Raw genomic sequence first — 13520 nt, 5'->3', positions numbered from 1 at the left:
ATAATCACAGTTTTATGTATATAAGCATAATCCCTAATTACCTTGTTTGTGTCACAATTTGGATACTATAAAAGTGCATGTGTCCTTGAGGCATTGGAGCATATTTTATTTCATTTTCTAGAATGTTTTTCTAAGTGTACTCCTTTTTCAGGATCTTCCCTTAGAGGTGGCTTGCACACCTTTAGGCACTGCAGTTGTCTTGGTGTAGTCCTGGGAGGAGCTTCAGATGGAGGGAGAAACCTGCTCCTTGCCCCAGTGAGATCAATAGCACAGGAACTCAAATAAGTGTCTTATCTATAAGTTTTAGCTATAATGTACTACTTCAGGTATGCTGCACTATTTCCCATCCCCCATCTTTCTTTACTATCAGTCACAAACTCTGATGGTGCCTCCCATTGCTAGGGCAACTCAGCTACCTGGTATAACTTGTTACAAATTTAATTTACTGAGAAGAGGTATGGCAAGTACACCAACTGCAAGCCTCCAGCACATATGAAAGACTCAATTACAAGTCTCCAGCACATATGCAGCACTTGTGATTGGTCCAGGGTAGCGGTTAGGTGGATGCTCACCATAGCCTATAAAACCATGCTGCAGACAAAGAAACTCTGAAAAACTAGCCATGCTTGGAAAGAGAGTTTCAGATCTGTCCCATGGCCTATTTTTTCCTGAAGGGGGTGCTCTCCCCCCGTCATAGAAACTAATTCTTTATAGCTTAGAATTGTTCTTTCATTCATTCTTTCTTCCTTCCTTCCTTTATTTCTCTTCTTTCTCTCTGTTCTGTGACCTTTGTATGAGGAATAAACTTTCCTTCCTCCTTTTTCTCTTCTTTATATAATTAGTGTGAATACTTATAATTACCAGAGGTATTGATGTTAGAGATTTTGTAAGTTTGTTACAACTTGCAACTGATATCTGATTCTGTGCTATTGGGCGAGTAAGAATAAAAGACTTTTTTCTCTAATTCCTGTAATATTTTGTAAGATGTTTAGAGACTAGCATGACCAAACGCGCAGCCTAATACAAAAGTCTGCACTCAAGTAGTTCCAATAATAGAAAAGTTTGCTCTTGTAAAAGTGGCAATGGTTGATAAAAGTCTATTCTTTCTCAATCAAAAGTACCAGAATTCAGAGTCACTTACAAAACCCCCTAAAGTTTTCTGTTAAACTCCAAGACCTCTTTATGAGCAACTGTGGGATCTTTGCTGCTTTCACAGGCTCCTTGAAATACCTGCAACTGAGTAACTCCTTGGACTGATTCTCCTCTTATCTGCCTGGATACAAATGTTTACTCAATAAAATAACACCAACTTTGCTTATATCACGAAACAAGTTGAAATGTCATGTTCTGGAGTAGAAAATAATCTCCTCTCCCCTCAGGGGTGAACTGACAGAGATCTGGACCCCAGGCGAGCCCTACCCACCTATCAAAAGTGATGAAATTAGATTGAAGCTAGGGGAGAGTGGACCCCCTACTGGTGTTGGCCCTTGGGCAGTGCCCTATTGCCCCAATAGTCAGTCCACCCCACCTCCTCTCTCCTGAGAGCAGGCTAACAACATGCAACATGCTGATTCTTTCTTCCACACAAGTCCTTTGCTCCAACTTGCTTTATTGACTTTACTACTACTACTACTACAAATCATTTCGATTACTTCTAAAATATTATGTAGATCACTTCCTGTAGAGATGAGCCACCTTCAATTCTATTTCCAAAACTTGCCATATTTTATAAGGAGTTACTAGGTCTTACACAAACAGATGCTGTATCTGAATTCATGAAAGCATGGGGCAAGTGCATAAGATTTCTTAGGGATAGGAAGAGATAGTAGATGGTATGGGTGGGCAGACTGGGTGGGCTGTATGGCCTTTATCTGCTATAATTTTCTAACCATATATCATTTGTAACTCTATGGAGTGGAGGAGTGGCCTAGTGGTTAGCGCACTGGTCTTGTGGTTCAAATCCCACTGCTGCTCCTTGTGATCTTGGGAAGTCACTTAACCCTCCATTGTCTTAGGTACAGACTTAGATTGTGAGCCCTCCTGGGACAGAGAAATAACTTGTGTACCTGAATGCAACTCACCTTGAGCTACTACTGAAAAAGGTGTGAGCAAAATCTAAATAAACAATAATAATAAATAATATATTTGTTTCTATGAAACATATTTCTTAAGCAGGTACTAAAAATCAGCATCCTGTATAACCAAGTATCCCTCATGTTTTCTCCCACAGGGCTCTAAAACTGAATACACAAATGGAGCTGCTTGTGAAGAGAATGACAGAAACCACGTGACTGCCAACTCATTCACAGTAAGCTGTTAATGCTGACCTTAAAAGAAAAATCATCTTACATCCCCAAGAATTTTTTTTTTTGCTTCAGTGCTCTGAATTTTGAAGAAGCATGTGTTGTACATTGTGGGATAAAAGTACAGTACTGGTAGTTGTACAGATAAATGTTATCATAATGCATTTAAAACAGTGATGAATTACACATTCAGTTACTACAGTAGAATTCATATATGCATTACAATACTTTATAGACATTTCTACCCCCCCTGCCCTATATAGATTACTCCTGGGGAGGGGGGATTCTGTGAAAAAAGATGCAAACTTTTGCACACCTTATTTGTAATTTTTTTGTTCAGAATTTCCCCATTATAAGGGCTGCCATCTTCTGCAGCCATGAAATACCTCCCACCTCCACCACCACCACAGTTTCCCATGCACCTTCATGCTTACCTCCACCTCATTCCCATGGCATACACACACCTCGCATCCACCTTTTTCTAGCCCCCCCCCCCACACCATCCATCTTTTTTCCAACTCCCCCTACTCCATGTTCATATTTTCCAGACACCCCTCCACCTCCTTTCCTCTCTCCCTGCGCACTCACCACTCCAGCTTAGCAAGAGGAGGACCTGCAGAGCCATACATCAGGCTGCTTCCTGCTTCTCTAACATCCTGGGCCTGACTGTTCCTTTGAGCCTCTCGGGCCTCCGTTCAGCCATGCAGCTTAAAGGACCCACTGGGGACTAAGGTGGCAGAGGAGCAAGCAGTCCAACCTGTGGCTGTGCAGCTCCTCTTGCTGCTTTGGAGCAGTGAGTGTGCAGGGAGGAACAGAGGCAGCTGGAAAGTGACTGTGCCGCTCTGCACTGCAAAAGCAGACTGCACAGAATTCTGCACAGGAAAGGCAAAACATGACTGTCGGCGAAACATGACTCATGTTGGTTGTGGGTCCCTCTGTACAAGTTAAGGGGCCCTTTTACTAAGTCGCATAAGCGTCTATGCGCGCCCAATGTGCGTCAAAATGGAGTTACTGCATGGCTACCACATGGCTCTTGCTGTAATTTCATTTTTGGCATGTGTGAGATACACACGGCCAAAAAAATTGTTATTTTCTGCTAGGGGCATCGGACGTGCACCAAGTGCCATTTGACGCACGTAGGTCATTACCACTCGGTTACTGCGTGAGACTTTACCACTAGGTCAATGGCTGGCAGTAAGGTCTTAGACTCAAAATGCGCGTGTGACAATTTTAATTTTGCCACACATCCATTTTTGGCAAAAATTTAAAAAAGGCCTTTTTTACAGGTGTGCTGAAAAATGATTCTGTGTGCACCTCAAACACACGCCTACACTACCGCAGGCCATTTTTCAGTGCACCTTAGTAAAGCTTTAATTTTAAATTAAAGTAAAACCCACAAAAATAAAAAATTATTAAAAACATGTTGAAGAAATGATTATATAAGACCGATGAATAAGTGTTGAGCTTGTTTTGAATTGATTACAATGGCTCCCACTTTTGAGATCTGGGATTTCAATTTATATGTGTAAATGGCTGCATTTCCATGTGTAAAGTGTGGCTAGGGCTTCTAAAGTACCAAATTCAACAATTCTGCTTAAAAGTATAATACAGCTGATGCTTATCTTTAAGCAATCTTTCAGTGATTTTCCCATGGAAAAATAATTGTGGGGGTCTTTTACATAGGTGCTGGCGTTTTTAGTGTGTGTTAAAAATAGGTGTGCGCTAAACGCTAAAGATGCCAATGTATTCCTATGGGCGTCTTTAGCGTTTAGCGCACGCCTATTTTTAATGAGCGCTAAAAACGCCAGCGAGCCTACATAAAAGACCCTCTGTATGATTTAAATTTTCAAACCTCAGTGGTAACACTCGCTGGCTACTAGAACTTTAAGCTGCGAGTGTTATCGCTGATGTTTGCAGATTTAAATCATACAATTATTTTTCTGTGGGAATATCACTGAGAGACTGTTAGGTTTCAAAAGTCCTGCGGTTATAATTGCCATTGAATGATTGGTTGGATGAACATAAATATGGCCATTCTGGCTGAAATTCAGGCCCTCTCTGTCTTTGAGCAATAATTTTTTTTCTGTATTGCATCTTTAATTATTACTCAAAGATAGCGGGTCCAATATTCAAAAGATTATGCTTCTAACTTTGATAATTATGCTTAATTGACTTCTTTAAAATTTAAACATTTGCTAGGGCTGAGTGCATAACTTTGTATACAATGGGCCCGATATTCAAAAGATTAATGCTTCTGAAAGATATACATATAAATTAGCATCTTTAAAAATTTACTAGGGTTGAGTGCATACATTTTTACTTAGATTTAAGACAGTGTAAAAAGTTAGGAGTTTAGCACTGATTTTCAGCAATAGTTTCATAAATCTAGGCAAATGAATAGCAGGTGTAAGTTATAAGTGCCCACGTCCACGGGTGGGAGAGGAACTGCGAGCGGTTTGCCTGTGCCTGTTTGGTGAGGTAGTCTCAGCGGAGAGTGGGGAGACTGCGAGTGTCTACTGATTGCCGAAGTGGGACTCCAGGAGACTGGGACTTCGCAGCTGAGGAGTCAGGGGAGACCCGACAGCAGAGAACCAGGGTAGGACTGGATAGCATGTGAGGGAGACGGGGGCTTTCTCGGCAGAAGAAGCGTGCCTTAAAGCTAAAGCCTCCTGCACAGTATCTGACTAAAACCAGAGGGGTAAAGTTTTGTGAAAAGGCAGATTGGTGCAGGATGAATCAAATTGTGGACGAAAGTGAGCCAAATGACCATGCTTGAGTTGATCAGGTTGCTGATCAGGATGCATACAGGAGAACTTTCTGGGTAGATATCAATCCAGGTGGCCAATCCAAGGTCACGAATTCCTGGCTACATCTCAAGGGAGTAAAACAGATTTTATGCTGATTATCCCAGGAATAAGCAGTGAACTTTCCCAAGTTCATCTTAATATTCATCCTAAGACTTATCACGCACCCAGTCACCAGAACATGGTCTTATTAGTAGCTTACAGTGAGTAGAAACCAATATGAATACCTTAAAACTACTCCTAACAGTCTACTCCTTAACATCGATCCACTTAACATTAACCACCCCATTATCAGAAAGCAACATTATACCAATACTACACAATCATCAAAGATTGATTAGATACACTACACCTCATCAAACTGACAACATCTTAAACAAACAAAGAACACCAACATGCAGACAATCACAACAGAAAGGAAAGAAGGGTCCTAACAAACTCACCTTAACAAAGACACAACAACTAATAAAAGTCCACACAACATCAAACACAGAAGACCCATTCCAAACAATCCAAGTGGGCTACATCAACGCCAGATCCGCTGTAAATAAAACAGAAATACTAACAGACTGGATCATGTCAGAAAACCTCGACCTACTCTTCATCACTGAAACCTGGATCCATGACCAAAAGGACCCCATAATTCTAGACCTGTGCCCACCAGGATATAAAATCACGCACTGGACCAGAAAGGAAAAGAGAGGTGGTGGCATAGCTCTAATCTATCAATCCCACTTCACCACCGAAACCACTGCCGAGTCCATAACACCTCAACTTGAAATTGCCTCAATCAGAATCCACAACAAGACCCTACGTGACCGTTTGAATTGTGTCTTGTTTTACAGACCCCCAGTTAATTGGAACGAAGGCCAGTTAAGCTTAATGGACTTCATTTCAAACACATGTGTAACCAACTCCAATATACTAGTATTAGGAGACATCAACCTTCACTTAGAAGACACAAACTCTATTAGCGTACGAGAACGTAAGGAATTCCTCCACTTTTGTGATCAACTGACCACAAATGCAAGCGACCCACGTCAAAGGGCACACACTCGATCTCATCTCACACAAACTTTCAGCAGACCAGAACCTAACAATAACAGATATTAAATGGACAGAAACACCCCGGACCGATCACTACAAACTAAACTTATCCCTACACTGGCGGAAGAAAGGTCTACAACGAATACAAGAACACACATCCTACAGCACAAGAGATCAAGTAGACACGAAAACATTTTGGCAACTGATGTACAATAATGAATAGTCAGCACAAACGGACTCTATACACTACCTCATAGATTGGGACAAAAGATGCAAAAGAATATTCGATGAAATAGCACCCTTACGAACAAGATCCTCGCACAAGCACAACTCGATACCATGGTTCAGCGAAGAACTGAAAAAAATTTAAAACACAATACAGGAAACTCGAACGAGCATGTAGAAAAACAAACGATGATCATATACACAATGCTTGGAAACAAATACAAAGAAAATACAAATACGCAATAAGATGGACTAAAAGATCATACTATAAAACCAAAATAGGGACTGATTACCTCAAGACAACACTAACATCAAAAACATCCTTAATTTATTTAATGAGTTGGACCCAACTTCTGGTGAATACCCGGCTGACTGAACCTGGTCAAACTTTGCCCTCCTGACTGTCGAAACAGTCACCCAGGCGATCAGCAAGTTTTTCAACTCTCATTGCAAACTAGATACCTGTCCCAGCTACCTACTGACATCCGCCCCTGATCGCTTCATAGCAGACCTCACATCCCACCTAAATTACATGCTCCAACAAGGTCTCTTCCCCAAGTAAATTGGCAATATCCTACTCACCCCGATACTAAAAGATACCAAGAAAAAAACCAAATGAAATTACTAACTACCGACCAGTAGCATCTATCCCGTTGGTAGTCAAACTGATGGAAAGCATGGTAACCAAACAGCTTACAGATTATATAAGCAAATTCTCAATATTACACGAATCACAGTCAGGATTTCGCCCCCTCCATAGCACCGAAACAGTACTACTCACTCTCCTAGCCAAATTCAAACAAGAAATTGCAATAGGCAAAAACATCCTCCTCCTCCAATTTGACATGTCGAGCGCATTCGACATGGTAAATCACAATATATTAATAAGACTACTAGACAAGTTTGGGATCAGTGGAAACATACTCAGCTGGATCAAGGGTTTCCTAACCACAAGAACTTATCAAGTAAAATCAAACTACATATCATCACCCTGGAAAGTAGACTGTGGAGTACCACAAGGATCACCGCTATCACCAACCCTCTTCAACTTAATGATGACCCCACTAGCCAAGTCCTTATCCAACTAAGGCCTTAACCCTTTCATTTACACAGACGATGTCACAATATACATTCCTTACAAAACCAAACTGACAGAAATCACCAACGAAATCAAGCTAAGCTTGAACATCATGGACTCATGGGCAAATGCATTTCAACTAAAACTCAATAAAGAAAAACACATTGTCTTATCCTCTCATCCCAACATAGCACGGACAACCCCACAAGTATCGACACCCCAGATTACACCCTCCCTACCTCAGACAGCCTGAAAATCCTCAGTGTTATAATGGACCGTAACTCAATGTGGAAACTCAAACGCGTGAAACAATTCTTCCCGAGGGAAACATTTCACAACCTGATACAATCAATGGTAATAAGCCACCTAGATTACTGCAATGGAATCTATGCAGGATGCAAAAAACAAACCTTAAAGAAACTTCAGACCGCTCAAAACATGGCAGCTAGGCTTATATTTGGAAAAACGCGATTTGAAAGTGCAAAACCCCTCCGCAAAAAACTACACTGGCTCCCAATCAAAGAACGCATTGCCTTCAAAATCTGCACCATGGTTCACAAAATTATCTACGGTGAAGCACCTGTATACATGACAGACTTAATCGACTTACCAACCAGAAACACATCCGATTTAACACGAACATATCTAAATCTACACTACCCAAGCTGTAAGGGACTTAAATACAAATCTACCTATGCATCCATCTTTTCCTACATAAGCACATAATTGTGGAACGCGCTACCAAAAGCCTTGAAAACGACGTACGACCACCTAAACTTCCGGAAAATACTAAAACCCACCCTGTTTAAAAAGGCATATCCTTCCGATCCAACTTAAATGCCTGATCTTGGCTACACAAGAAAACTAAAGCACGTAATGAACATAACACAAATGTAATAAATAAATAAAATAAATTTTCAACTGAAAACTTGTGCTCCTAAATTTTGGCTGAAAATAGGGCACAAATTTAGGAGCATAAATATAGGAGCTCGGCTTTTTTTGAATATTGAATATTGGGCCCAGTGATTATGTTGATAATAGCCAGCCTCTCAATACTGGGTGAGCATAGCTCTGGAGGTTCTATACAAAACAGATTCATAGAGTAAGTGGTGCTTTAAACAAGGAGTCAATAGGAAAAAAACAGCAAACCAGTGCACTAACAAGAGGGTCCTGTTGATAGAGGGAGACAGAGCTCAAGGCCTAAACTGGAGACAAACAACAAAAAGAGCAGAAGAGGGTATTTTAAATAAAACACCTTTGTTAGGTGATCTTCCAAAATATATATTTACAGTCCTTCAAAGAATGCAAATGTAATACAAAAATAAAGGTATAAGCTGTAAGTCAAAATTCCTTGGGCTTGACACTCTTCTTCTTTATTCTGCTTTGTGTTCTGGTCCCTAGTTGATTACCTTCCTTCTCCTTATCCACAATGCTGCAACTTTCTCTGAAGAAGTTGCACCTTACCTTCAGAGACTTGGGGTAGTAGTTTAGACATCTTCAGTACAGCAGTGCTCTGGACACTTAGGGGCCCTTTTTACTAAACCACGTAAGTGTCTACATGTGCCCAATGCATGCCAAAATGGAGTTACCACCCACCATATGGCTCTTGCGGTAATTTCATTTTTGGCGTGCGTCCAATACGCGCATCTGAAAAATGTTTTTTATTTTCGGATGTGTGTAATGGACATGCGCCAAGTGGCATTTGACACGCGTAGGTCATCACCGCCCGGATTTTTTATCGCTAAGCCAATGGCTGGCATTAAGATCTCACACTCAAAATGGAAGCGCGGCAATTTTGATTTTGCCGCATGTCCATTTTTAGCAAAAAAAAGGCCTTTTTACAGGCACACGAAAAAATGGATTGGTGTGTTCCCAAAACCCATGCCTACACTACCGCAACCCATTTTTCAGCATGCCTTTGTAAAAGGACCCCTAAAATACCAGAATTTCTTTAGTTTCTCTCTAAGTATTGAGGGATAGAAAGTGTAGATATAATAGGGGATTTACTTGCTTTCTTCTCCAGGAGTGTAAGTAAGTAAAATAGTAGACAAAAATAATTAAAGCAATACTTCTTGAGTGGGAGTTGTAGGATACACTTAGAAAACAGATCCCTTTTCACCACAAGACTGAATCCTCATAGGTGTAGATTAAGGATGTACTTGGATAGCAGGGCCTTCTCAAGTCCTAAATCAGATTTCCTCTTTTCACAAGTTGGGTTAGATGGTCAACTTTTCCCTTGGTACCACCAGCAACTCTGTTGTCGCTTAGCATAAGATGGATCAAGTCTAGCTGGCTTGTGGGTGAACTGCTATCTTTGTTGAAATGGCTGAGTAGGTCACATTTGATACAGCACCTAGGTTGTGCTGAGTTCCAGCTTTAGGCAGTAATAGCCTCTCCTACTTCCCTGAGCTCATTGGTGGAAGGAAGATATGTGCTCCTGCATACAAGGCTTTTTTTGTTTAATAGTTGCCTCCATTTTGGAGAGGGGGGCTCTTCCTGCCCAGTGACTGCTTCATCACATACCAACAGCAGAGAAACATGTAAATAAAATCAGTCTCGCATAATAACCTCAAACCAAGAAGACTGCTTAAACCAAAACAAATCAAAGTGTCTCAATGTCACTTATATCAAAGCTTCATTTAAATTTATAAATTCTAAGAATTTTAACAAATGTATTTTATTTTATTCTTTATTTTTAATTATATATATATATATATATATAATTTTTTTTTTACTTTTTAAAAAAATTTTGTGAAAGAAAGCATCAGATGTTGAAGTGCTTTCTATCTTTGGTTATTAGGCCTCTCATGGGACATCCCATCACAAGCCTTCAGCCTACAAACTCTTTCTACCTATCACTTGCTTCCACACACATTTAAATCACTGATGACTTTGATATCTCTAATCCTATATACTAGAATCTAATAACCAACTGACAAAAAACAAAAAGTGATCTCCTAAAAGAAGTAGCACCTAGCTTTATCATTGAATAACTGTCAAATTTGTTTTCATCCCTTCTTGTTCAGTTAGGCATCATTTTTGCTGACCCCTTTGATGCCAGAAATGGATGGTGGAAGTTATTGTTGGGCTAACCCGTAGGAAGCTTTCCTTTAGGGTGCATTTATGTGAGCATTGGGAAGAAATCAAATTTGACAGCTGTTCAACGATAAAGCTAAGTGCTGCTTCTTTTAGAAAATTGCGGGGTTTTTTGTCACGTTATTTATTAGATTGTAGTATATAGGATTGGAGATATCAGTCATCAGTGAATTTATTTATAAATGTGTTGGAAAGCAAGTGCTGGGTAGAAAGAGTGTGTAGGTTGTGATGGGACGTCCCGTGAAAGGCCTAATAGCCAAAGATAAAAAGTTCTTCAACATCTGATGCTTTCCCTCACAAAAATAAAAAGAAAGTAAAAAAATTATAAAATTAAATAAAAAAAAATAAAGAATAAAATTAAAATATAGGGGTCCTTTTACTAAGGTGTCCTAATGGATTTAGTTTACGCTAATGATTAGTGTGCGCTAAATGATAAGACACCAATTATATTCCTATGGACGTCTTATCATTTAGCATATGCTAATCATTGCCATGCACTATATCTGTTAGCGCAACTTAGTAAAAAGACCCCATAATATTTGTTTAAAATCTTAGAATTTATACATTTAAATAAAGCTTTGATATAAGTGACATTGAGACACTTTGATTTGTTTCCATTACATCACATGGCAAGCTGGTTTCAACATAGTGGAAGAGAAACCAGAATGTTGCTCTTTATAAACCGAGAGGAGACACGTCAGAAGTTCCTGCTACACTGAGTAATATGGACAAATAAAACATACTGAATCTTGCCGTGTGCCATTTTGATTGCCAAATTTGTCATTTGAATTCTCCCAGGAATAGGATGCTACAAAATACATCAGTCAAACTACTTCATAACACCAAGAAATTTGATAGGATTACACAGCTGTTGACCAAACACTGGTTACCAGTTTCCTGCTGCATCCCTTTTAAAACTTGACAATTATGCATCCGGTTTATTATTCTTGTTACCCCTCTCTTTCTTTATAATTTCCTACTCCCTTATAAACGGCATGTCTTGTGTTTATTTATGGTTTCCCGTTCCCATGTTTTTGTGTCTTAGGCATAATTTTAGTTCTTATATATTATTAATTAATTTAACTTGGTAACCTAGGCCTCCTTATACAGCCTCCCTGTGTCTTTCGTACCCTATTCTCCTTTTATTTAGTTTTATTGTCAACTGCCTAGATGAATCAATTTCATGGGCGAGGGTGATACATCAAATAAAGATGAACAATGAACTACAAATTGCTTGGTACTGTTGATTATCCACTTCAGTTCCTCCTGTGGCTGTGTGATGGTCCTTTATTTGGAATTGCAAATTCAAATCCTACATCCTATTTGTAAAAATCATACGTGGTTTTCTCTTAACCTGAAACCATACTTCTACTCTGTTTTATTCCAGGCTGCAGATTTAACTGTTAACTTAGCGACCACTTTGAAGGAAAAACCTGACCCCAACAACCTGGTGTTTGGAACTATCTTCACTGACCACATGCTGACAATAGAATGGTCTACAGAAAATGGATGGGAAAAGCCACAGATCAAGCCTCTTCAGAACCTCTCGCTACACCCAGCAGCTTCGGCTCTCCATTATGCTGTAGAAGTAAGCATAGCAGCTGCTTGGAAATCTGGTGATTTCCATTTATTAAATATTAGAGGCTAATAAAGCATTATGATATGTCATAGAGGTTAAAATGGTCATAAACTGAAAGATATTAATAAATAATTCATTTAAGCTGAAAGATATTAATGAATAATTCATTGTCAAGCTAGGTTTAACCATGCTCCATAACATCACAGTTGAAACTTATTTTATCTGGATATTTAAAAATGTTTATATACCATTAATTCACAATTAAGTTCTCAGTGGTTTACAAAATACTGCTGTTATAGAGTACTAGTGTTAAGGGTACAGTTTCATGCCTAACTTTACGCAGGAGCTCTTATGCCATGCCAAAGGCTGGTGCAAGTGTTGTGTCTAGCAGTTAACAGATATGTAATCCCTAGTATTCTACAACCTGCATATGTAACTCATAGGCATGCCCCTGACTTGCCCATGCCTCTCCCATGGCCATGCCCTCCTAGAAGCTGCCTGCAACAGAAATGAGTGCACAGCTTCTAGAACAGCAACTAAGGTCAGTGCATGGTAAGTGTAAAGTTGGACGTCCAAGTTTATAGATTTTGGGTGGTAATTGTGTAGCAATACACAAAACAATGGATAAAGGATCAAACATTAACATACAATGCAAGAGGAACATCCTGGGTCCAGGGCTGTCTCAAACGTTAGGCAAAACTAAGCAGCTGCCTAGGGCAGCAGCTTCTTGGGTGCAGCAAAAAGCAGTTGTAGTCCAAGCAAAACAATAGGACCTGACAGACACACAAATTCAAAGAACAATCAGTACATACTCTATCCTTCATTTTAAGAGGATGTTTGTATTTGAAAATCACTTTGTAGTGTCTGGGCTTACCAGAGGATGATTGGTGCTGCCTGGGACCCCTGAAGCCCTGAGTGAGTCCAGGGGAAGGGGTGGGGGGGGGGGGGGGGAGTATGTGAGGGGTGGAGCTTGTAGTTGGATAAGGGATCTGGGGCTGTCCTTTTATTGGAATGGGACCAGGGGAGGGTGGTTCCTGTGGTCAGGAATGGAATTGGGGAAGTTTCATGTGGGGATATTTTAGTTTGGAAAAATAATTTATTTCTAGTTTTTATGAATGTACAAAATATGTAATTTTAATTCTTATTTTATTCTAGTTCTGCCAACAATGTTAATTTTAGTTTTTATTTAGTCATCTTCCCTAGTTCTTATTCAGTTCACAAACTCATGACAAATAATTTCAGTTCTTGTTTTTTTTTTAATTGTGAGCAAAACACACAATTTCTAGAATATCAAGAACAACCCTCAGAATATCACATGCACATAACCTAATGCATTTTTTCAGTGTAAATCAAACCAATAGCACAAACAACGTCTACTATAACTGTTT

At 39.7% G+C, this 13520-nt stretch overlaps 1 protein-coding gene across 2 annotated transcripts in view; it reads left to right on the top strand.

Annotated features, from left to right (window-relative positions):
• The window catches only part of BCAT1 (branched chain amino acid transaminase 1), a 119106-nt gene that overhangs the window by 21423 nt on the left and 84163 nt on the right, over nucleotides 1–13520 (top strand). For both annotated transcript variants that reach the window (XM_030213861.1, XM_030213859.1), the window contains exons 2-3: nucleotides 2231–2308; nucleotides 11941–12141. In XM_030213861.1, the coding sequence (XP_030069721.1) occupies nucleotides 2231–2308; nucleotides 11941–12141 (279 nt within the window). The remainder of the gene's footprint in view (nucleotides 1–2230; nucleotides 2309–11940; nucleotides 12142–13520) is intronic.

The sequence above is a fragment of the Microcaecilia unicolor genome, chromosome 9 (assembly GCF_901765095.1).
Source record: "Microcaecilia unicolor chromosome 9, aMicUni1.1, whole genome shotgun sequence".
NCBI lineage: Eukaryota > Metazoa > Chordata > Amphibia > Gymnophiona > Siphonopidae > Microcaecilia > Microcaecilia unicolor.
Note: the sequence above shows the minus strand (reverse complement) of the source record. Positions and strands in the feature narration are given on the sequence as shown.